The sequence below is a fragment of the Girardinichthys multiradiatus genome, chromosome 2 (assembly GCF_021462225.1).
Source record: "Girardinichthys multiradiatus isolate DD_20200921_A chromosome 2, DD_fGirMul_XY1, whole genome shotgun sequence".
NCBI lineage: Eukaryota > Metazoa > Chordata > Actinopteri > Cyprinodontiformes > Goodeidae > Girardinichthys > Girardinichthys multiradiatus.
Window position 1 is genome coordinate 8678813 of NC_061795.1, and position 22993 is coordinate 8701805.

The following is a 22993-nucleotide window of genomic DNA, read 5'->3' on the forward strand; positions in this document are numbered from 1 at the left end:
CATCTGATGTTATTTTTTGCTTTTTTCCATTAACGTCAGGCTTTCTCGTGGTGGCCAGAGCTGATGGCGGAACATGCTGAGACGTTTCTCTCTCTGTACAGAGCTGACATGGATTCTGCTCTACAGGTCCAGCCTGTTGATTCCTGGAACAGCTTCCCACTATTTCAGCTCTTAAACAATTTTCTTCAAGCAGAATGTAAGTCTTGGATTTAAGGCATGTCTATTGATTAAAGTTGACCCCTTTTAGGCTACTGTCACAAAATCACCCCAAAATGCTTTAGTCTCAATGCAGCCGAGGTGCCTGTTGATGCATATTCTACATATACCAAGAACTTTGCCCCCATCTAGTGGTTGGAGTTTGAATAATTGTATAGTATTGAACTGTGAAATACATCACATTTTGTGATCAGGTATCAGAATAGATTGTAAAGAGACCTTTGTTGTTATTCATGTTCTAATTTTTTACTGCACTGCCAATAAAACATTTTGCATACATGGGACTGCAAATTTGCTTGATTGCTATTAGGCCCAATTATGCCTAATGTAGCTAATTTGCATCATACCAGAATGTACAGTGCCTTGCGAAAGTACTCGGCCCCCTTGAACTGTTTAACCTCTTGCCACATTTCAGGCTTCAAACATAAAGATATAAAATTCAAATTTTTTGTGAAAAATCAACAAGTTGGACACAATCGTGAAGTGGAGTGAAATTTATTGGATGTGTCAAACTTTTTTAACAAATAAATAACTGAAAAGTGGGACGTGCAATATTATTCGGCCCCTTTACTTTCAGTGCAGCAAACTCACTCCAGACGTTCAGTGAGGATCTCTGAATGATCCAATGCTGTCCCAAATGACTGATGATGATAAATAGAATCCACCTGTGTGTAATCAAGTCTCCGTATAAATGTACCTGCTCTGTGATAGTCTCAGGGTTCTGTTCAAAGCACAGAGAGCATCATGAAAACCAAGGAACACACCAGGCAGGTCTGAGATACTGTTGTGGAGAAGTTTAAAGCCGGATTTGGATACAAAAAGATTTGCCAAGCTTTCAACATCCCAAGGAACACTGTGCAAGCAATAATATTGAAATGGAAGGAATATCAGACCACTGCAAATCTACAAAGACCCGGCCGTCCCTCTAAACTTTCATCTCGAACAAGGAGAAGACTGATCAGAGCTGCAGCCAAGAGGCCCATGGTCACTCTGGATGAACTGCAGAGATCTACAGCTGAGGTGGGAGAGTCTGTCCATAGGACAACAATCAGTCATACACTGCACAAATCTGGCCTTTATGTGGAAGTGTGGCAAGAAGAAAGCCATTTCTCAATGATATCCATAAAAAGTCTCGTTTAAAGTTTGCCACAAGCCACCTCTCCCAGGTGGCTTGTGGCACACCAAACATGTGGACGAAGGTGCTCTGGTCAGATGAAACCAAAATTGAATTGTTTGGCCACAATGCAAAACGATATGTTTGGCATAAAAGCAACACAGCTCATCACCCTGAACACACCATCCCCACTGTCAAACATGGTGGTGGCAGCATCATGGTTTGGGGCTGCTTTTCGTCAGCAGGGACAAGGAAGATGGTCAAAATTGATGGGAAGATGGATGGGGCCAAATACAGGACCATTCTGGAAGAAAACCTGTTGGAGTCTGCAAGAGACCTGAGACTGGGATGGAGATTTATCTTCCAACAAGACAGTGATCCAAAACATAAAGCCAAATCTACAATGGAATGGTTCACAAATAAACGTATCCAGTTGTTGGAATGGCCAAGTCAAAGTCCAGACCTGAATCCAATCGAGAATCTGTGGAAAGAGCTGAAGACTGCTGTTCACGAACGCTCTCCATCCAACCTCACTGAGCTTCAGCTGTTTTGCAAGGAAGAATGGGCAAGAATTTCAGTCTCTCGATGTGCAAAACTGATAGAGACATACCCCAAGCGACTTGCAGCTGTAATGGCAGCAATGGTGGCGCTACAAAGTATTAACGCGAGGGGGCCGAATAATATTGCACGCCCCACTTTTCGGTATTTTATTTGTTAAAAACGTTTGACACATCCAATAAATTTCATTCCACTTCACGATTGTGACCCACTTGTTGGTATGGAGGTTAATTTGTCTCAATATTATTCAATCAAACAAAAAACTAATTTCAATCAACAAAAAACTAACCTCAATCAAAAAAATAAATTGTGGTCAAAACTTTTGGAATATTCAATCAAAAAAAACTAATCTCAATCAAAAAATATTAAGTTGTGATCAAAACTTTCAGAGTTGTAACGATAATTTTTTTAAATGGAATATTTTATTTTGGGGAGAAACAAAATTGTTTGATAAAACTTTTTTTTTAATTAAAATTACTCATTTTTTCTCACGAAGAGAAAAAAGTTATTTGCAAAACATAATCTTTTATTTGCGCATGTCAAAAATCTTTGGTTACGAGTCTCGCTTTTTTGGTTTTGACTCTCTGTTTTTGGTTGAACTCAACGAATTTTGAGTGCTGGAAACATGAACATCCTGGGCGGGGCCTAGAGACGAACGCTGTAAGACGTTTCCCTATTGGTTAGCGCTGACTAAAGCAGCAGACTCTGATCCCCCCCACCTCTGAACTTCTGCTCAAACTGCAGGGCTTGCAGCGTCGCTTCAGTGAGGAGACATCAACTGTACAGAAGAAAACTGCGGTCAAGTGAGCCGACAGTCAGAAATACACGGTCACGCCAGCCGACACTAGCTCTCTCTTAAAGATTAGTGTCGGGCATACAAGGCGCATTATGGTAATGGAGCAGAAAGGACGCCGATCCTGGCAACGGTTGCGAAAATAAGAGGAAAACAGAAAAGTAACCTACAGAACATTTATATTGATTACATTTTTACAACTTTCACATTCATGTTTTATGTAAAAGAATAAATATTTTATATTTTACTGTACAGTTTTGGAGAAATATCTTGTCAAAATACCTCAAAATGCTCAACCATTATATGCATTTGTCCCACTTTCAGGAATTTATTTCTCTAAAACCATGAGAGGTGACAACACAATCTCTTCAGATTATATTAGAGGGTCATCTATATTATAACCAGAATTAGGATTTAATAATTTTACTATTAAGGTTTGGAGAAATACACAACTACCCCCAGTGTAGTATAAAACAGAATCCATGTCGGGCAGATGGCATCCCATAATCCTGGGTGTTGTCCTCACAACCTGTGATACTTCCTTCTTCTCCTGTGTAATTCCCACACCACACTGTCCTGCTGAGACACAGAGTGCTTTCCACCGTGGCCCTGTAGACATCTGTAAGCAGCTGAGGAGATGAAGAAGAGCTGTTGTTGTACCTTGTTCAACAGGCGAGGGGCGTTTCCGGTCCAGGAGAGGTCAGAGGAGATCTGGATGCTCTTGCACTTTAAGTTGTCCAGACCACTTCCCAGGACCTCATCGACCTCACCAAAAAGAAGCGTTTGTGGTACTTTGTTGGGGTAGTTGTGTATTTCTCCAGAAACCTACAGTGAAATTATGAAATACTAATTCTGGTTATAATATAGATGACCCTCTAATATAATTTGAAGAGATTTTGTTGTCACCTCTCTTGGTTTTGGAGAAATACATTCCTGAAAGTGGGACTAATATAATGGTTGAGCATTTTGAGGTATTTTGACAAGATACTTCTCCAAAACTGTACAGTAAAATATTAAATATTTATTCTTTTACATAAAACATGAATGTGAAAGTTGTAAAAATGTAATTAATATAAATGTTCTGTAGGTTACTTTTCTATTTTTCTCTTATTTTCTCAACTGTTGCCCGACACTAATCTTTAAGAGAGAGCTAGTGTCGGCTGGCGTGACCGCGTATTTCTGACTGTCGGCTCACTTGACCGCAGTTTTCTTCTGTACAGTTGATGTCTCCTCACTGAAGCGACGCTGCAAGCCCTGCAGTTCGAGCAGAGGTTCAGAGGTGGGGGGGATCAGAGTCTGCGGCTTTAGTCAGCGCTAACCAATAGGGAAACGTCTTACAGCGTTCGTCTCTAGGCCCCGCCCAGGATGTTCATGTTCCCAGCACTCAAAATTCGTTGAGTTCAACCAAAAACAGAGATCGTCAAAACCAAAAAAGCGAGACTCGTAACCAAAGATTTTTGACATGCGTAAATAAAAGTTTATGTTTTGCAAATAACTTTTTTCTCTTTGTAAGAAAAAATGAGTCATTTTAATCCAAAAAAATATTTTATCAAACAAGTTTTTTTTCACCCCAAAATAAAATATTCCATTTAAAACAAAATCATTACAACTCTGAAAGTTTTGATCACAACTTAATATTTTTTGATTGAGATTAGTTTTTTGTTTGATTGAATAATATTGAGACAAATTTACCTCCATATTTGTTGTTGATTCTTAACAAAAAATTTGAATTTTATATCTCTATGTATGAAGCCTGAAAAGTGGCAAGAGGTTGACCAATTCAAGGGGGCCGTGTACTTTCACCAGGCACTTTATGTCTATTTTTATAAAGTGCATTAAAAACTGAATGCAGTTATTAAAAAGGACCTCCTAGTTCTTCTATTTCAAATCAAACCAACAGCTAAACCCCTGAAACTGTGGCAGCTAGATGTTCCAGCATGACAATGATTCCAAATACACAACAGAAATAGTTTTTAGGATTCTGGACTACGGTTAAAACTTTAGTTCTTGTCAGGTAAGGAACCAAATTAATGAATTCTACCAACTGTGCCAAGAACTGTGGTTCAGCCTGAATGATGCCAGAAGCTTGATGACGGCTACAAATATGGTTAAGGTGCAACTTGCTCAGGACAAATGAACCAAGAATCATTGGGATATTTTTTTTTTTTATCCATAAGCATATGCACCTAATTTTTATTTGAACCAATGACTGAAACAGTGTGTTGTATAATCTTCGAAATAATTATTAGGACATTCATACTAATAATTAAAATCCGACCACGGCTTTCTTTGCTTTCTTTCTAGTGTTGGATGTTTTTTTCCTTCTAACATTTTCACTTTTAACCACCAAAGAAGTAGTAGTTTTTGAAGGGGTATTTAAAACAACAGTATCTAAAAATGTTTCAAAAAACAACCAAATGGAGAATATTAAAGAAGGGAGGTAAAGGAAAACTCTTTCTTAACTCTTAGGTACTGATGCAAAACAGCAGCTGCAAACAAAGAACTACTGTGGATCAAAAGGAGGTATTTGTGAGCAAATAACCATCTAGAAAACATTCAACAAAGCAACACTATATGATTTCATGGATAATGAAATTGCTTGGCCTACTTGTTTTTGTAACTACTTTTTCTTTCCTGGACAAGTCAAGCTCCAAACATAGTGTAAGATAACCAAATCTAAAACACTAAAGTTTGAGAAATATCAACATTGCACTAATATAGTTTTATTCCAATGGACCAAAATTTAGTGTTAACTTTTGATTCGACTGATGGAGAAAAATCCGGGCTCATTGAATTCATATGGAGCAGTTAGCCGGCTGAAGCACTTTGTCTTTGAGCCAGCAGAGATTTGGCGAGATGGAAAGCGTTATTTAACATGGCTGCTGCCCAAGTACCTCAACTACAGTAACAGACAGGCAGCCAGATAGACAGACAGCCCAAGGGCAATGTTGGGAACAAAAAAAAATCTAGTATCATTTTGTAAAGAACCAACAAATCTAATTTTTTAGCCCATCTCTTATATTCTTTCTAATTACCATCTTCTGCTCAGGCTGTAATTATTCCAAGTGTCACAACACAAGCCATCTTGAATTGGAATGTAATGAGGCAATCAAATGAGACGAAACATGGGCCAAGCTGAAACATAGTTTTCACTGGTTTTGCACAAATAACGTCCCCTAGCTTCTAACAATAAACAGAATGAGATGAAAACGATGCATCTCTGTTCAAATAAGATAAAATAACATCTATATTTGTTTGTGATTCTTCATAGAGATTAATTTTAACGCCTCAGCAGTAACCACCAGTCAGCTGAGTTTCGGTGACTTACTGTAACTGTAGTAAGTGTACCGTCCCTCAGTTGTTATCCTGATTATTTAAATGCTCACTTGATTGTCAACATGTGAAGGCGAACAGTTATGGTGGAGGCAGGTTTTACTCTCTGGAGGGCAAAAAGGCTAGTGTTAATTATGATGGAGCAGAGAGAAAGGAATTAAAACTAATGAAGTCCTGGGAGACTCACTTGCTCGCTTTTCACCGAATACTCTTTCCCCTGGTCTCTCTGTGGACTGGCACAGTCTGTCAGGAGTTATTTGCCTGTCTTAAACCCACAGGCGGGATATAGTGGGGGGGCTGTGTATGATGCAATGAACAGCTGCTTTGTCACAGACGGTACCAGAAATCGAGCCTATTGACAGAACCTAACTCTTACAACTACTTGTACATGTTTTCATATAGGAATTTTCTTCCACTGAAGACTTGGGGCCACTCTTTAAAGGTATTTTCAACAAAACCTTAGTTTACTCTTATTTTAACATAGGAAACCTGTTAGAAGCACATTGTTTTACACACATCATTCTAAACCACGTGTAGCATGTGTAACTTAAAGACTATAGACTGGAAAGCATGAACATGGGTGTAAATTTTGGGCTTGCCTTTAGCTATTAATACCCTTTGGCTCTCAAGAAGTCATAATGAGCAGAGAATAAAACATTTCATTCTCAAATGTGACTCCCCTCCAAGAAGCCAACCTGCTACCAGCTATCTGCAATTCATCTTCACAGCAAGATACAACATGAGTGTGCCCATATAAAACGTCAGGGTTGGTACTGTAGAACAATCAGTCATTAATAGGTAAGTTATCAGAACATGGCAAACCAGACACCTTCATAGTTTGCGAAAATGTGTTGTGTGTAGGGAGAAACTCAGCACAGCTTTTCTTTTTTTATCCTTCTTTTTCAGACCTACAATGGTTTTGTGTGTCTGGTAGTGAACATGTTGCTTCAGTGCAATGTAGCAACACAAACTTTCCTCCAAGCACACATTTGGATTGGGTCTTCTGCTGAAACTGTTATGTTCTATGCTCAGACCTGATTAGAACTCTTGGTTGTCAGGCCAGTTTCTATCAAAATAACCTTTACAAGTGACATGTGGGGCTTTTAACTTTACTTGAACATGTTTAATCTTTTCTTTGGTTCCATGGTTTTATTCACCTGTGTTTTAGATCACTTCTTTTGTCTAATGTCACAATAATAAATGTCTATTGCATCTTTGAGCTTTGAAAGTTAACTTAAATACCCAAGTTTACATGCAGAAATTGCATTACAAGTCTTTCTACAGAACACTTTAGAGAGTATTACCATGATGTAATTTGAGCAACTCTTAAAGGTATATTTTTATTCAGTACTCTTTAGTCAATACAGTGTTGGACCTCTTTTGGGCTATGGCTCTTCCAACTTTGCACATGTGCAGACTGAAGTTTTTGACAATTCTTTACGAAATAGTGTCAGCTGAGTCAGATCGGATGAAGAGCAATATTTAAGCTTTTCACATATTATAAATTAGATTTAGGTCTGGACTTTGACTGGGTCATTGTCACTCTTGCATATACGTTGATCTAAATCAAGGGTGCCCAACTCTATTCCCTGAGAGATACCATCCTGCCGCTTTTAGATGCAACCCTTTTCCAATTCACCTGAACCAAATGGCTGAATTCCCACATCAGCATTGAGTCATTCAACTCTGCAGACTGTTGTGTTCCTTTATGATGCTGTTTGTCCTGTAATGTTCTCGAACAAACCTCTAATTCCAGAAGGAGAACAGGCACACTCTGTTGTGGCTTCTGAAGGGAATTGGTTGTACTGGATTTTATTCAGGAGTGTAAAGGTGCCTGAATACAACTGCAAGTTACACTTTTCAGGTTTTCGTGAACAATTTTAAAAACTGTATGTATTTTCTTTTCACTACTTAATTGTGCTCTACTTTTAGTTGGTCACTTAAAATCCCAACAAAGCACATTGTAGTTTGTGATTTTAATGTTTCAGAGTGTAAAAAAGTTTAAGGTTGGCGAATGCTCATATTTTTTCCTGCCATGTATGCGGTTAGGCAAAAACAGAAAACAAAATCAAAAAGATTTTGTGAAACATGAGTTTCTTGGCTAAAGTCATTTGCATCAATATGCTGTTTGAAAATGTCAATTTGAAGAGATATGTTTTTAAAATGAAAAATCATGAAAAACTAAAAATCCTGTTGGTCCCACCTCCACAGCTCATCTTTGCAATGGACCATTCCACAAACACCTGCAGGATCTGTTCATCCCTCTGGTGGTGCGATACATTGATCTCATGGAAACATCTATTGCCCAGTCCATCCACCGTGGCTTTCAGCAGGAGACCTGGCAGTCAGTCAAGTAAGGGCACATGTGAGCTGTGTTAGCTTTGGAGCAGTAGTGACTTTTAGGGTGGTGCTACATCAGCTCTATCTGCAATATCCATTTTCTGTTTTTTTCCATCTACTTATGTTTGTTCATCTGAAATACATTTGCAATACTAAATGGATAAAATAAGTTGGAAGTCAGACTTATTTAGCCTGGTTTAACAGAGTTTTGGTAGATTGAGGTAAAATAAACAAGTTAACTACAGCTTTTCACTTTTCATTTGACCAATAATTTAGTTTTGTGTTGTCCACGTAACTCTTCGTTCAAATGCAAACTAGACCATCTCTAGTCAGATGTTTTCTATCTTTCAGCTCTGTCAGTTGAAGAAGATCTGTTACAAGTTTGTGTGAAATAATCTTTATGCAGGCAGGACAAAATGTTTTATGTTTAAAATGTTTCAGCATCATTTTTTTCAAACATGGTTCTGTAGTTGCATAGCACATTTCTAAGTAGTTGTAACACAGCTTTCCTCTGGGTCTATGTCAGACTCTTTGTTTTATTGCTGCTTTTGACAGCAGGAATTGTTTTTATTAAGTCACACTCCTGTGATGCTGGTTGCTGCTTCAAAGTGACTTAAACCACAAAATAAAAGGGAACTGGACAGACAGTTTTCCACACTTATCAGCAAAGACAAATAAACAAGAAAACAGCATGAACCTTCTAACTTTCTGGGAATGGAAACAAATAGAATAGTTGATTAAATGTCTTGAATAATTGTTTGAGCCCATCATAAACAAAGGAACAAAGATTACTGTTACTTTTACTCCTTCTCTTTTACCTGTTTCCATTTTCCTTTTATTCTTTTAAAATCATCCTTCCTGACCGGATCGGACCCGGCAGATTGTTAGCTAACAATCTTCCTAAAGTTCCGAGCCTTCCCCTCACTTTGCCACAGATGCCCAGCTTCTCTGTGCCTGCTTGGATTGGACCTCTCTATGAGAACACGTATGTATGGTGGACCGAGTGATGCCTCTGAGGGTCTACGCTATAGGTCTTCAAAGCATATGAGAGAAGTCCCACAAGTTTGAGTTTGTGTGCACTCATCATTGACATTTATATCTTAATAATTTGGAGCTTCTTTATTCCAATTCATTCTCAGAGATAAGCTGTTAAAGATTGTGGAGAGTTCACCACCCCCACTGGTTGTTTAAAACTTCAATAATAAAGAAAGGTGGGGAAATTAGAACATCTATTTCAATGGGATGCTGGGCTAAATAATATTATTTGTGTTGTTAAATAGTTTTTATGCACTATAATCCTTCACAAAAACAGTGTAACACCATGGAGGATCAGACAATAATTGAATTAAACAGGTATGAAGAAGTAATAACATGGCTCTGACATGGCCCAGCAACTTTCGTGGTGGAAAAGCAAACTGGTATATTTACAGAACCAGTTAGGAATGGGCTCTAGCACTAGCCCTGGTTAAGAACTAGAACGTCTCTGGTGAAAAAGCCTTATGAATGTGTACAAGTTCTCCCTTTTTGAGAACTAGTTCTGAATTCAGATTAACCAGGTTCAGATAAATTGATTCATTTTCATAGATGTTCAGGTTCACAGCCTTAAAATGAACTACTTCTTGTTCGTTATCATACACTGCTCAAAAAAATAAAGGGAACACTCAAATAACACATCCTAGATCTGAATGAATGAAATATTCTCATTGAATACTTTGTTCTGTACAAAGTTTAATGTGCTGACAACAAAATCACACAAATATCATCAATGGAACTCAAATTTATTAACCAATGGAGGCCTGGATTTGGAGTCACACACAAAATTAAAGTGGAAAAACCCACTACAGGCCGATCCAACTTTGATGTAATGTCCTTAAAACAAGTCAAAATGAGGCTCAGTATTGTGTGTGGCCTCCACGTGCCTGTATGACCTCCCTACAATGCCTGGGCATGCTCCCGATTAGACAGCGGATGGTCTCCTGAGGGTTCTCCTCCCAGACCTGGACTAAAGCATCCGCCAACTCCTGGACAGTCTGTGGTGCAATGTGACGTTGGTGGATGGAGCGAGACACGATGTCCCAGATGTGCTCAATCGCATTCAGGTCTGGGGAACGGGCGGGCCAGTCCATAGCTTCAATGTCTTCATCTTGCAGGAACTGCTGACACACTCCAGCCACATGAGGTCTAGCATTGTCCTGCATTAGGAGGAACCCAGGACCAACCGTACCAGGATATGGTCTCACAGGGGGTCTGAGGATCTCATCTCGGTATCTAATGGCAGTCAGGCTATCTCTGGCGAGCACATGGAGGGCCATGTGGCCCTCCAAAGAAATGCCACCCCACACCATTACTGACCCACTGCCAAACCGCTCATGCTGAAGGATGTTGCAGGCAGCAGATCGCTCTCCACGGTGTCTCCAGACTCTGTCACGTCTATCACGTGTGCTCAGTGTGAACCTGCTTTCATCTGTGAAGAGCACAGGGCACCAATGGCGAATTTGCCAATCCTGATGTTCTCTGGCAAATGCCAAGTGTCCTGCACGGTGTTGGGCTGTGAGCACAACCCCCATTTGTGGACGTCAGGCCCTCATACCATCCTCATGGAGTCGGTTTCTAGCCGTTTGTGCAGACACATGCACATTTGTGGCCTGCTGGAGGTCATTTTGCAGGGCTCTGGCATCGCTCCTCCTGTTCCTCCTTGCACAAAGGCGGAGGTAGCGGTCCTGCTGCTGGGTTGTTGCCCTCCTACGGCCTCCTCCACGTCTCCTGGTGTACTGGCCTGTCTCCTGGTAGTGCCTCCAGGCTCTGGACACAGCAAACCTTCTTGCCACAGCTCGCATTGATGTGCCATCCTGGATGAGCTGCACTACCTGAGCCATTTGTGGGTTGTACAGTCCGTCTCATGCTACCACGAGTGTGAAAGCACCACCAACATTCAAAAGTGACCAAAACATCAGCCAGAAAGCATAGGTACTGAGAAGTGGTCAGTGGTCCGCACCTGCAGAACCACTCCTTTATTGAGTGTGTCTTGCTAATCGTCAAAGATTTCCCCCTGTTGTCTATTCCATTTGCACAACAGCATGTGAAATTGATTGTCAATCAGTGTTGCTTCCTAAGTATCATAAATTGCTTAGATAGTCGAATTAGAACAAAACCAGAGGATGAAACAGACTCAGCACACATGATAAGACAGTAAATGAGGTTTATTTCTACTGTAGACTTTGTTTAAGGAATCTTGAGTTGGAGTTGTCCAGAAGCCAGAGGAGGAAGAGGTAAACCCAGGAATCCAAGGAGAGAGAGAGAGAGTACTGGTGATGAGAATATTTACAGTGCAGTCCTTAGGAGAGAGTATTACCAGATGTTGGCAGGCAGGCAGGCAGGCAGGCAGGTAGGCAGATAGGCAGGTCGACAGGCAGACGGATAGGCTGGACAGGAGTCCACATAACTGAGGTTATGTTCCAGCAAAGATCTTCTTCTTCTTCTTCTGTGTTATTTTTTGGCAGTTGGCAAATAACTTGAAGATGTGCATTACCGCCACCGACTGGTATGGAGTGTGGTTCTTCATGGTTTTAAATCTTATTTACTATTACAACAATCAAATTCTATTTATTAATTTAGTGCTTTTGAAAAATCTAATTATAATTTGAATATGTTTGCTACCTAAACTTCTTTGCAAAGTATCTCTCAATATAAAATTTTCTTTAATACCTACAAATTCTCTCCTTAAAATTGTTCTTTCTTGTTCATATTTCTGACACTTCAATATTACATGTTCTATTGTTTCCTCCTCTCCACAATAATCACATTTTCCTGTATTATGTTTCTTTATCTTGAACAATGTAGAATTAAGTCCTGTATGTCCTAGTCTTAATCTTGTAATTAATCTTTCCTCTTTTCTACTCCTTCTTCCTGTTCTTACTTCTCCTACTATCTTGTTGATTCTGTAAAACCATCTTCCTTTCTTTTCTTCATCCCACCTTTTTTGCCACTCTTTCCTGATTGTCTGTTTAATTATATTTCTTGCCTCTAACCTACTAATATTTATTATAAAGCTAATGTTGTTTTGTGTTGCCTTCTTTGCCATCCTGTCCGCCTTCTCATTCCCTCCAACTCCTACATGTGCTGGTACCCATAAAAACACTAATATTAATCCCATTCTTTGTATTCTAAATAAAGTATGTTTTATTTCCAACAAAATGTCTGGTCTACCCTCTGAATGATTATGTTTTAAACTTAATAATGCTGAACTTGAATCTGAACAAACGATTGTTTTTAATGGTTTTATATCTTCCACCCACTGCACTGCTAACAATATGGCTAATAATTCTCCTGAATATACTGATAATCCATCTGTAATTCTTTTTCCTACTTTTATTTTAAATTCTGGTATTACAAATGCTACTCCCATTTTTCATCTGTTTTTGATGCGTCTGTGTAAATCTGGACATAATGATAGTAATTGTTTATATATTCCTGTATTATACTTGAATCTAATCTACATTTCGTATCCTTTTTCTTTTCCATCAATGCCATATCCACCACTGCTTCTGGTAATAGCCACGGTGGCACTACTGGCAAAGGCAACATTAAACTTATTTCTTTTTCATATATTTGAAATTCTTCTGCTATATTATTGATAATCCAACCAAAACTCTTAACTTGTTTTTTTTCTTTTTCCCAGCATGGTTTTAAAATATCACGTGTGGGATGATCCGGATTATTGCCTTGTAAATTTATCCAGTAATTAATGCTAACTGTTTCCTTCTTAGATCTAATGGCATCTCTCCCATCTCTACCTGAAGTGCTGCTATTGGACTGGTTCTGATTGCTCCTGTACAAATTCTTAAAGCTTGATGTTGTATATTGTCTAATTTTATAAGATGAGTGTTTGCTGCTGATCCATAAATTATACTTCCATAATCAATATTTGATCTAATTAATCCTGTATAAATTCTTTTTAATGATGTTCGATCTGCTCCCCAATCAATACCAGCCATACATCTCATAATGTTTAATATTTTTTTGCATTTATCTATGATTTTTTCTATATGTACTTTCCATATAATTTTTTCATCAAACCATATACCTAAAAATTTTATATGTTTTACTTGTTCTAAAACTTGATTGTATAATTTTAGTTTTATATTTTCTCTTTTCCTTTTCTGTGTAAACACCATTACTTTTGTTTTTTCCACTGAGAATTTAAATCCCCATTGATTTGCCCATTGTTCTATTCTAATAATCTCATCCTGTATTTTCCAGCAAAGGTCTGTATCAGCAGCTACCTTAAGAAGCCCATGAGCTCATTAGGAGAATGCGTTGCAGCTGCAGACAATGAGCTGCCAGAACCAACCAGAAGGGGAGGAGCAGAGATCCTACACTAAGTGGACAGTTTGATTTCACAGAAGTTTGATTTACTTGGAGTTACAGGTCCTTCTCAAAAAATTAGCATATTGTGATAAAGTTCATTATTTTCTATAATGTAATGATGAAAATTTAATATTCATATATTTTAGATTCATTGCACATTAACTGAAATATTTCAGGTCCTTTATTGTCTTAATACGGGTGATTTTGGCATACAGCTCATGAAAACCCAAAATTCCTATCTCACAAAATTAGCATATTTCATCCGACCACTAAAAGAAAAGTGTTTTTAATACAAAAAACGTCAACCTTCAAATAATCATGTACAGTTATGCACTCAATACTTGGTCGGGAATCCTTTTGCAGAAATGACTGCTTCAATGCAGCGTGGCATGGAGGCAATCAGCCTGTGGCACTGCTGAGGTCTTATGGAGGCCCAGGATGCTTCGATAGCGGCCTTTAGCTCATCCAGAGTGTTGGGTCTTGAGTCTCTCAATGTTCTCTTCACAATATCCCACAGATTCTCTATGGGGTTCAGGTCAGGAGAGTTGGCAGGCCAATTGAGCACAGTGATACCATGGTCAGTAAAACATTTACCAGTGGTTTTGGCACTGTGAGCAGGTGCCAGGTCGTGCTGAAAAATGAAATCTTCATCTCCATAAAGCTTTTCAGCAGATGGAAGCATGAATTGCTCCAAAATCTCCTGATAGCTAGCTGCATTGACCCTGCCCTTGATAAAACACAGTGGACCAACACCAGCAGCTGACACGGCACCCCAGACCATCACTGACTGTGGGTACTTGACACTGGACTTCTGGCATTTTGGCATTTCCTTCTCCCCAGTCTTCCTCCAGACTCTGGCACCTTGATTTCCGAATGACATGCAGAATTTGCTTTCATCCGAAAAAAGTACTTTGGACGACTGAGCAACAGTCCAGTGCTGCTTCTCTGTAGCCCAGGTCTGGGGAATGCGGCACGTGTAGCCCATTTCCTGCACACGCCTGTGCACAGTGGCTCTGGATGTTTCTACTCCAGACTCAGTCCACTGCTTCCGCAGGTCCCCCAAGGTCTGGAATCGGCCCTTCTCCACAATCTTCCTCAGGGTCCGGTCCCCTCTTCTCGTTGTGCAGCGTTTTCTGCCACACTTTTTCCTTCCCACAGACTTCTCACTGAGGTGCCTTGATACAGCACTCTGGGAACAGCCTATTCGTTCAGAAATTTCTTTCTGTGTCTTACCCTCTTGCTTGAGGGTGTCAATAGTGGCCTTCTGGACAACAGTCAGGTTGGCAGTCTTACCCATGATTGGGGTTTTGAGTGATGAACCAGGCTGGGAGTTTTAAAGGCCTCAGGAATCTTTTGAAGGTGTTTAGAGTTAACTCGTTGATTCAGATGATTAGGTTCATAGCTCATTTAGAGACCCTTTTAATGATATGCTAATTTTGTGAGATAGGAATTTTGGGTTTTCATGAGCTGTATGCCAAAATCATCCGTATTAAGACAATAAAAGACCTGAAATATTTCAGTTAGTGTGCAATGAATCTAAAATATATGAATGTTAAATTTTCATCATTACATTATGGAAAATAATGAACTTTATCACAATATGCTAATTTTTTGAGAAGGACCTGTATGTTGTTTAAGTGTTCCCTTTTTGTTTTTTGAGCAGTGTATTTAATCTGCAATCAAATTTAAAAATGCGTATTTAGATTATGATGTCATTCACATATTAGAGTATTAAACATGTCATCCTGCAATATTTGCTGTTCTGTATGTGTTTATATCTTTGATGTTTGGATTTTTTACATAAACTGTAGTTTATAGTGAACGTATTCCCAAAACACCTGCACTTATTTTCCAACATCAGAAATCAAAATGAGTCTACAATTTAACTGAAAAGTGTTGGATTAAGACTACATTTGTAATTATGATTTTTTATGACTATTTGGTTGCTGTTACAAAATATCTATATCAGCTGACATAATTCTAACTTGTTTAAAATAAAGTCAAGTCAAAGTTTTTTTTTATTGCACATTACAACCATAGCTGACCAAAATGCTGCAGGTTAAATAAAGGTTAGACTGAAACAATTAAACAGAACAAAGTCAACTAAGTAGGAAAATCGATTACATAGGCATATGACAATTAGCTCGATGAAAGCTAAAATATTCTGTTCAGTTTGAACTAAAATCCAGAGTATAGAAATGTTTTTGTAAAAGAAAGTTAAAATCATCAATACTTTGTGTAGCTAAGATTTGCTAAGGTTAGGCACCACCACTAAAAAGGCTTGGTTACTTCTACGTTTGAGCCGCAATTTTGGAGTTTCTTCCAAAGGTTCATTTATGGACCTTCTGGCTCTGGATGGACTAAAGAGGTGGAACAGTTCAGAGTCTAAGATGCTGCCATAACATTAGGACTCATTAGCCTAGTGATGTGACTGAAATTTGAAAGAACAGAGTTATCCTGGTTGGTGTTTTCGATGAGAGGTTGCACAACATGTCTGAAGGCAGCAGGAAAACAACCAGACCTCTGGAAGGAGTTGATTAGATCAACAATACAGGGCCAAAGTGTATTGTTCATCTGTACGCTATATTAAATCATACACCTTTAAAAAGACCTAATGAAATACTGTTAAGATGGCATAAAGAAGGCAACAAGTCCCAAACTATTTCAGTAAGAGAGGATTAAGAAAGTTAAACTTAAAAAATAAAGCTATTCTTTACCACACTTGAGAATGAAGGTGAGGTGGATGGATTGGAAGAAATAGGCCTGTTATAAAAAATTGTCTGTCTGACAAACAAAAACAATGTGTCACAGTGTGGAGGAGGTTTGACAAGGATTTATAGCATGTAATATTAGGTTACAAAAAGTTAGAAAAAAAAAATGCATTAAGCTTACTCTGCTCAGAATGCTTAATTCACAAAACAGGTAGAATTGCCTGTGTGTGCGTAACATCTTAATTACGTTTGTGGCCACACACACGCAAACACACATGCAGCTTTCTCATTTTTCCTCCAAGCTTTTGCCTTAAGGAGGTAATGAAAGTTCAGGAACGTGTTCATGCACAAGAGGTACACAAAGTTACATTGACGCAGACAGCACAGTAGCAGCCAGATGTGCTAACGGCTAATGTTTGTGCAGCTGTAGCCTCTTACTTCAGGTAACAGGTAAGACATCACTGAAGAGAACAAAATTACTTCCGCAAAAGGGGAAGTAATTTCCCAAAATGTGTAGGGACCCTGATGACACATGGGTTTAGTGAATTCTGTTTCAAAGGACAGGGCAAGTTCTGAATCCTTTTTCAATTCAATTGAAAGAATTCAGCCTTTATGACAGGTGCCACATTAATGGCTGCTAGAACCCTTTGGACAAGACCACACTGTTCCTTGGTCATATAGTATCAAGTCCAGATTAAGACCTGTAGTCTGGACTGACTCAGATTGCCCTGCATGTTGAATTTCTGTCTGTCAGAATGTTGCTGTTACTAAATAAATATGTAAGGTATCTGCTTCTTTCAAGAACTCTCCTATTTTAGTTTAGTTTTAATTTTCTGCATGCGGCTATTGTCTAGTTGTGAAGTTTAATGTATTTCTGATATTTCTATTTCTTAGCTGTTACTCTGAGAGTGAACAAAGCATTATTTATGTACTTGACAGCAAAGTAGGATTTCCAGTTTCAGCTTGTTTGTGTGACACTTTGGCCTTTTAGTCATCGGCTGTTGCCTCACTCAGGCCTTAGGGACTTGTTGGTAAAGATTTTTTGATGGATCATGTGTCCCCGGTGTTTGTGCTGTGAAGTGTGCATGCCAAAATGTAATGATTCTCAACCTAATAACTCAGCAACTAATTTTCTGTTGCAGCTTGCAAGGCGTAAATCTACCAGATATTTAGTAAGTTGATTTTCTACTCTTTGATAATAAGAAAATGTTAAAAACCTTTACTAAATCCCAACTTCAGCCTCAGATCGCAGGGCTGAGATTACTATCTTTCTAATAAAATAATAAAAAATACAGCAGTAATAATGCAATGAATAACGCATTCAATTGCACTGTAGAATGTAAACCCTACATAGCATCCCTTCTCTGTTGTGTTCTCCCAATGGTTGGGAGCTTGTACACCAACGCTGGCATTCACTGCGCTTGCTGCATGAGTCTGTGGTGAACCCTGTGGAGCTAAACTGAAATCAACACCAATGGTGCTAAGCTCTATTCATCCACAACAGAGCAGACGCAAAAGACGGCTACATTTTTTTTTTTCTTTTGCCAAAACATGATTTTTATGTGCCAAGATCACTTTAAAATGAAACTTGGTTATAATGAGACATAGGGGAGGAGAAAAAAAAAAAACATTGGAGAAAAATTAAAATTGGACTCTATGATTTAGACACAAGGTTTTCAAGGAGGTCAGTTTACACTCTGACCTGCTGCTTTCTGCTTAGTCTGGAGCAGTCTGATAGATATTCTGTGTCTTTTGGCTGTCACAACGCTCAGTTCAAAGCTATTGTTTTGCAGAGCACACAACAAATGAATGGATTTTAGAGCATAGCAGAGGTGATGCTACATTCAGTGTGCAAGCCCCACAAGATTGTCATTAAACAGTGCTGCATAACAGGAGTAAAATTACATTGAATGCTGCTTTTGAGAGTAAAATTGATTGTTACTACATTTAAAATCTAGAGCCGGAGATTATCTGCGGTGTAATGAACTAAAATGTATTAGTGTTGTTATGCCAGCATGCTTTCAATCCTGAAAAGTTTGTTTGCCTTTTCGCTCAGAGTGGGGATAAGTTTTAAGAAAACACTCTACATGTAGAGCATTTAAACATCACATGTCCACTAAAGTGCAGTGATTGTTCAGAGTGACATAGAGAGAGGTTGAACACTCCTTAATATAGAACAGACTGTTCTGTAAAATATAGAAGTATTTAACTTTCTTCCCAATGTAGTTGCAGTATTTTAAATAGTATAACATGCAAAGCTGCTGGTTTTCTTGCCATGAGACATCCTGTATTAAACTAGATCTGGATCTTTATAATTGGATGAACCACTGCATGAACACAAAGCTGAAACTTTCAATTTTCCACTAAATCAAAGTTCAAATTGTTTCTTATCATCATAATCCAAATTTTAAGTCTAGTTGTTTATTCAGTCATTAACCATTTTAAAAACTCTAAGTTATTGTGTATATATACTGAACTGCTGTCATTGTAATATCATTCACAACATTAGTGTCACCAAATAACTAAAAGGGTTTAATACTTGGTAGGCTATTATTTTCTTAGTTCCATGCATTCACAAGGCACATGCTAGCAATATTTTTAGTCAGATGGATTAAGGTGAGAAAGTGACGTTTAATGCAACATCATTATCACTGTATTTAACAAAATCTCAAAAAAGCAAGATCTCAAAAAAGCAACATGTCATACCCGGATCTAAAGGAATTCAAGGACGGATTAGAAACAAAATTGCTGACATCAATCAGTCCAGAAAGGATTATAAAGCCATTTTTAAGGCTTTGGCACTCCAAAGAATCACAGTGGGAACTATTATCCACACATGGAGAAAACATGGTAGAACATTTCCAGGAGTGGCTGGCTACCAAAGTTAATCAAGGAGCAGCAACAACTCATCCTGGAGGTCACAGAAAAACACAAAAACACCTAAAGCTCAACAAACCTCTCTGCCTCAGTTAGGGTCAAAGTTCATGAATCAACAATAAAAAATGAGACTGGCCAAAATGGCCTCCATGCGAGAGTTCCATGCCTGGAACCACTGCTGACCCAAAAGACCACAAAGACCTGTCTCACATTTACCAAAAAACATCTCGATGATCTCCAAGATTTTTGGGAAAATATTCTGTCAACTGTTGAGACAGAAATGGAACTATTTGAATTGAAGTGAGTCATGTTACATCTGGTGTTAAACTAACAAAACATTTCTAAAAAAAAAGAACATTATACCTACAGTTAAACATGGTGATAAAGTGTGATGATCTTGGGCTTCTTTGCTGCTTCAGCACCTGGACAACCTTCTGTAACTATTGGAACCATGAATGGTCTCTAGTTGAAAAACCAGAACATCTGGCTATCCATTTGTGACCTCAGTAAAGTTATGCAGAAGGACAATAATCCAAAGCATACCAGCAAGCACTCCTCTAAATGTTTAAACAAAGTAAAGGGTTGGGGTGGCCTAGCCAAAGTCCGCACTTTACTCTGACTAAGATGCTGCGACATGGTCTTGAATAGGTCGTTCATGCTTGAAAACCCTCAAATGTGGCAGCTAGCTTAGATGGCCATTTTAGAGGGCGGTAGAGAGTTTGGGGGTTCTCAGGAGACTGAGGGTGTTTTTCTTAAAAAGACTTCAGTCTGACTGTGCCAGCCATCCCCACAGCACAGTACACACTGCTTCTCTACCTCACTTCACTTGGCCGTCCATTACTCTAGGAAAAAACACAGAGGGGAGAAAAAGCTGGCACTTCATTAACAAGCACAGACGGGTGAGTGGGATCGTCCCGTTCCCCGGGGAGCAGGGCGGAGCATGTTCACAGAAGAGCACCAGTAATTAGACATGAGGGGAATAGCCATCAAGCTTTTAATTGCAACACAGACTCAACCCAAAGTATTTATTTCTGTGTGGCACTTCTAAGGTAACAGTCTTTTAAAGGCAAAGTGAGAAAAATGAGGGAGTTAGATGGACTTGTTACTGCCCCCTCCCCTTCTCATCCATCCTCCTGTGGCAGCCATTCTAGCTGTGGGCGCTGTACACTTGGATGTTGATGGTGCTGAGGGTTGCCATGTGTTGCTGTCTAACCTGTTTGCAAGGGAGAGAAAGCACTGAGATGTCCATCTGTCTCTGGCCTCATGGTGCTGTTTACTCTGTGAAAACACACAGCTTTGCACCCACATCACCAGTATATAGTTGGCAGGGGTCTACAGGTCATGTTCAAGAAAATAAAATTGATGAACAAATTTCCAGCATGTTTATACCACCTGACAACAGGATTAATGACCGATTCTTTATTTGTGAATTCATTCAATTCAAAAATACTTTATTAATCCCAAAGAGATATTTTGTTTGAAATTATGTTTTTATGTTTGAGTTTGAAGAGTCATAATCAACTAATCAAAGGGAATTTTGAAATGGTGAGAAAGCATTATAGCGACACAGATACAAATCACCTAAAACAATACTGTTATCTCAACACCTGGCAATCATGCAAGGAATTATAGGGATTAGCACATGATGTTGCCTTCCCATGTACTATAGTTGTTTACGTCAGGTTTGTTATGCTTTAAAAGAACATAACAGTGACAGCCACGAGGTTTGAAGAGAATTTCTCAGTGTAATACAAAGAAATTAGATAACTACAAACGACAAGAGCCGAATGACAGGAAGTACTGTTACGACAAAGCTTTGTCTGTTAAAATCCATATTTAGGTTTCAATGCTTAGTGGGAAAGCTGCTAATAGCTGTGGCATCAAGGTTGGTAACTATCTGATGTAACATTACCTCATCAACATACCAGGTGTTTTGCAATCAAGCATTCTGTGCAACCAATTGGCTGGGTGACTTAAGGCAAGAATATACCAGGACTGCCACATTACCTTAAATGTGGATCCACATAATTTCCCAACATTAACACACATTGAGCAGGTTGCAGTAAAGCCTGCTGACACTGAACAGATCACTGGATCTGAGTCATGGTCAGTTTCTTCAGTAGCTCTAACCCTCAAAAATTATATCTATATAAGGGCTTTATATAAGGATCTCACCATAAACATTTATCTTTGTTTTGTTTGATTTTCATTACATAATTAGAATGTAAATAGTAAATTTTATCTGTTGGTCCCATTGTGGACTATTGCAGTTTTGTTTTTAACAGCCTGCTGGAGGGTATCAGAATGACTAAGCAAAAAACCAAACTAAGGTGGAATTTATTCGGCAATTTTAAATTCTTTTTAACGCAGGAGTCTGAAATTAGAAGGCTGCAGACATATTCAAAAGTCAACATTACTGACTTAACAACACAGAAACAGCAAACATTAAAAGAGTACTGAATGGTAAATGGACTGAATTTACATAGGGCTTTTCTAGTCATACTGACCACTCAAACCGCTACTGAGACAGAACCTGTAGATAATACCTGTGATGCAGTAGGACTCTTGCAAGATGCATGATATCAGGATCAGAACTGAACTTGTCAGTGAACTCTCCAATTTTCTTTCAGGGAGAAATACATTGATGTCCTATAATGAATATTAACACCTGTTGTCACATTTTCTGGATAGCAGTCAACAACAGAGTGCTTGTCGAAGTTGTTATGCAGTGATAAATGTTTGACACAATTAAGTGGCCTATATAATGTTACTAGTACAATCCACCACAAAAAGAAAATGTTTGTGGAAGTTAAAAAGCATGAAACACAAATGATTTTCCAGAATTTTTACTGTAAAATGTGCTGAGGTCTTCACTTTTCCTTTCATGATTATACTCGACAGCTCTTTTAAATTTGTGTTGTTTGAACACTTTCCTATTACTGACCCTCTCCACATTCCCTGCAGTAATGGATCAGCCACCTCTGAGGATTTGTTCTGGAAGTTGGATGCTCTGCAGATGTTTGTGATGGACCTCCACTGGCCAGAGCAAGAGTTTGCCAAACACCTGGAGCAAAGACTCAAATTGATGGCCAGTGACATGATGGAGGCATGTGTTAAAAGGTCAGAAAGTAAAACTTTTCTAACAGCATGAGTAAATATTACTAGAGGTGGACCGATATTATCAGCCTGCCAATAAATTGGCCAATATTTTTCCCTTTTGCCAGATTTTTAAACTGGCATGTCTTTGGGCAGCACAGCGCTGCAGCTCACTGTGTTGCCACAGCGAGGTGCAGTAGTGATGGGAACGGCAGATCTTTGGAGTGTACTGAATCACTAGAATCTGTTCATTAAAATGATGTGTTCAAAAGATTCGTTCACCGAGTCATTCAGTTTATGCAGTTTGTTCGTGCAGTATACACACACAGGGAATTGCTGTTGAGGAGTGATTCGCCAACTAGTACTGTGCATGAAGTGACGCTGTGTCACTCACTTGCCTACTGCACGAAGGATGTGATGCATTTGCTCTGTCACTGAGTCAAGGTTTGTGAACCCACTGCACTCACAGTGAACTGCTGCTGAGGAGTGATTCGCCTACTAGGAGTCACAGTATGCAGACGTTCAACTCCCGACCGGGAAGCTCCTTGACCTCAGCTGAATTGTGAAATGAACGATTCAGTTAGTGAA

At 38.9% G+C, this 22993-nt stretch overlaps 1 protein-coding gene across 1 annotated transcript in view; it reads left to right on the forward strand.

Annotated features, from left to right (window-relative positions):
• cadps2 (Ca++-dependent secretion activator 2) overlaps positions 1–22993 on the forward strand; it is a 347960-nt gene that overhangs the window by 237698 nt on the left and 87269 nt on the right. The window contains exons 19-23 of the mRNA XM_047345888.1: positions 40–196; positions 8226–8367; positions 9235–9339; positions 17575–17604; positions 22274–22429. Of these exons, the coding sequence (XP_047201844.1) occupies positions 40–196; positions 8226–8367; positions 9235–9339; positions 17575–17604; positions 22274–22429 (590 nt within the window). The remainder of the gene's footprint in view (positions 1–39; positions 197–8225; positions 8368–9234; positions 9340–17574; positions 17605–22273; positions 22430–22993) is intronic.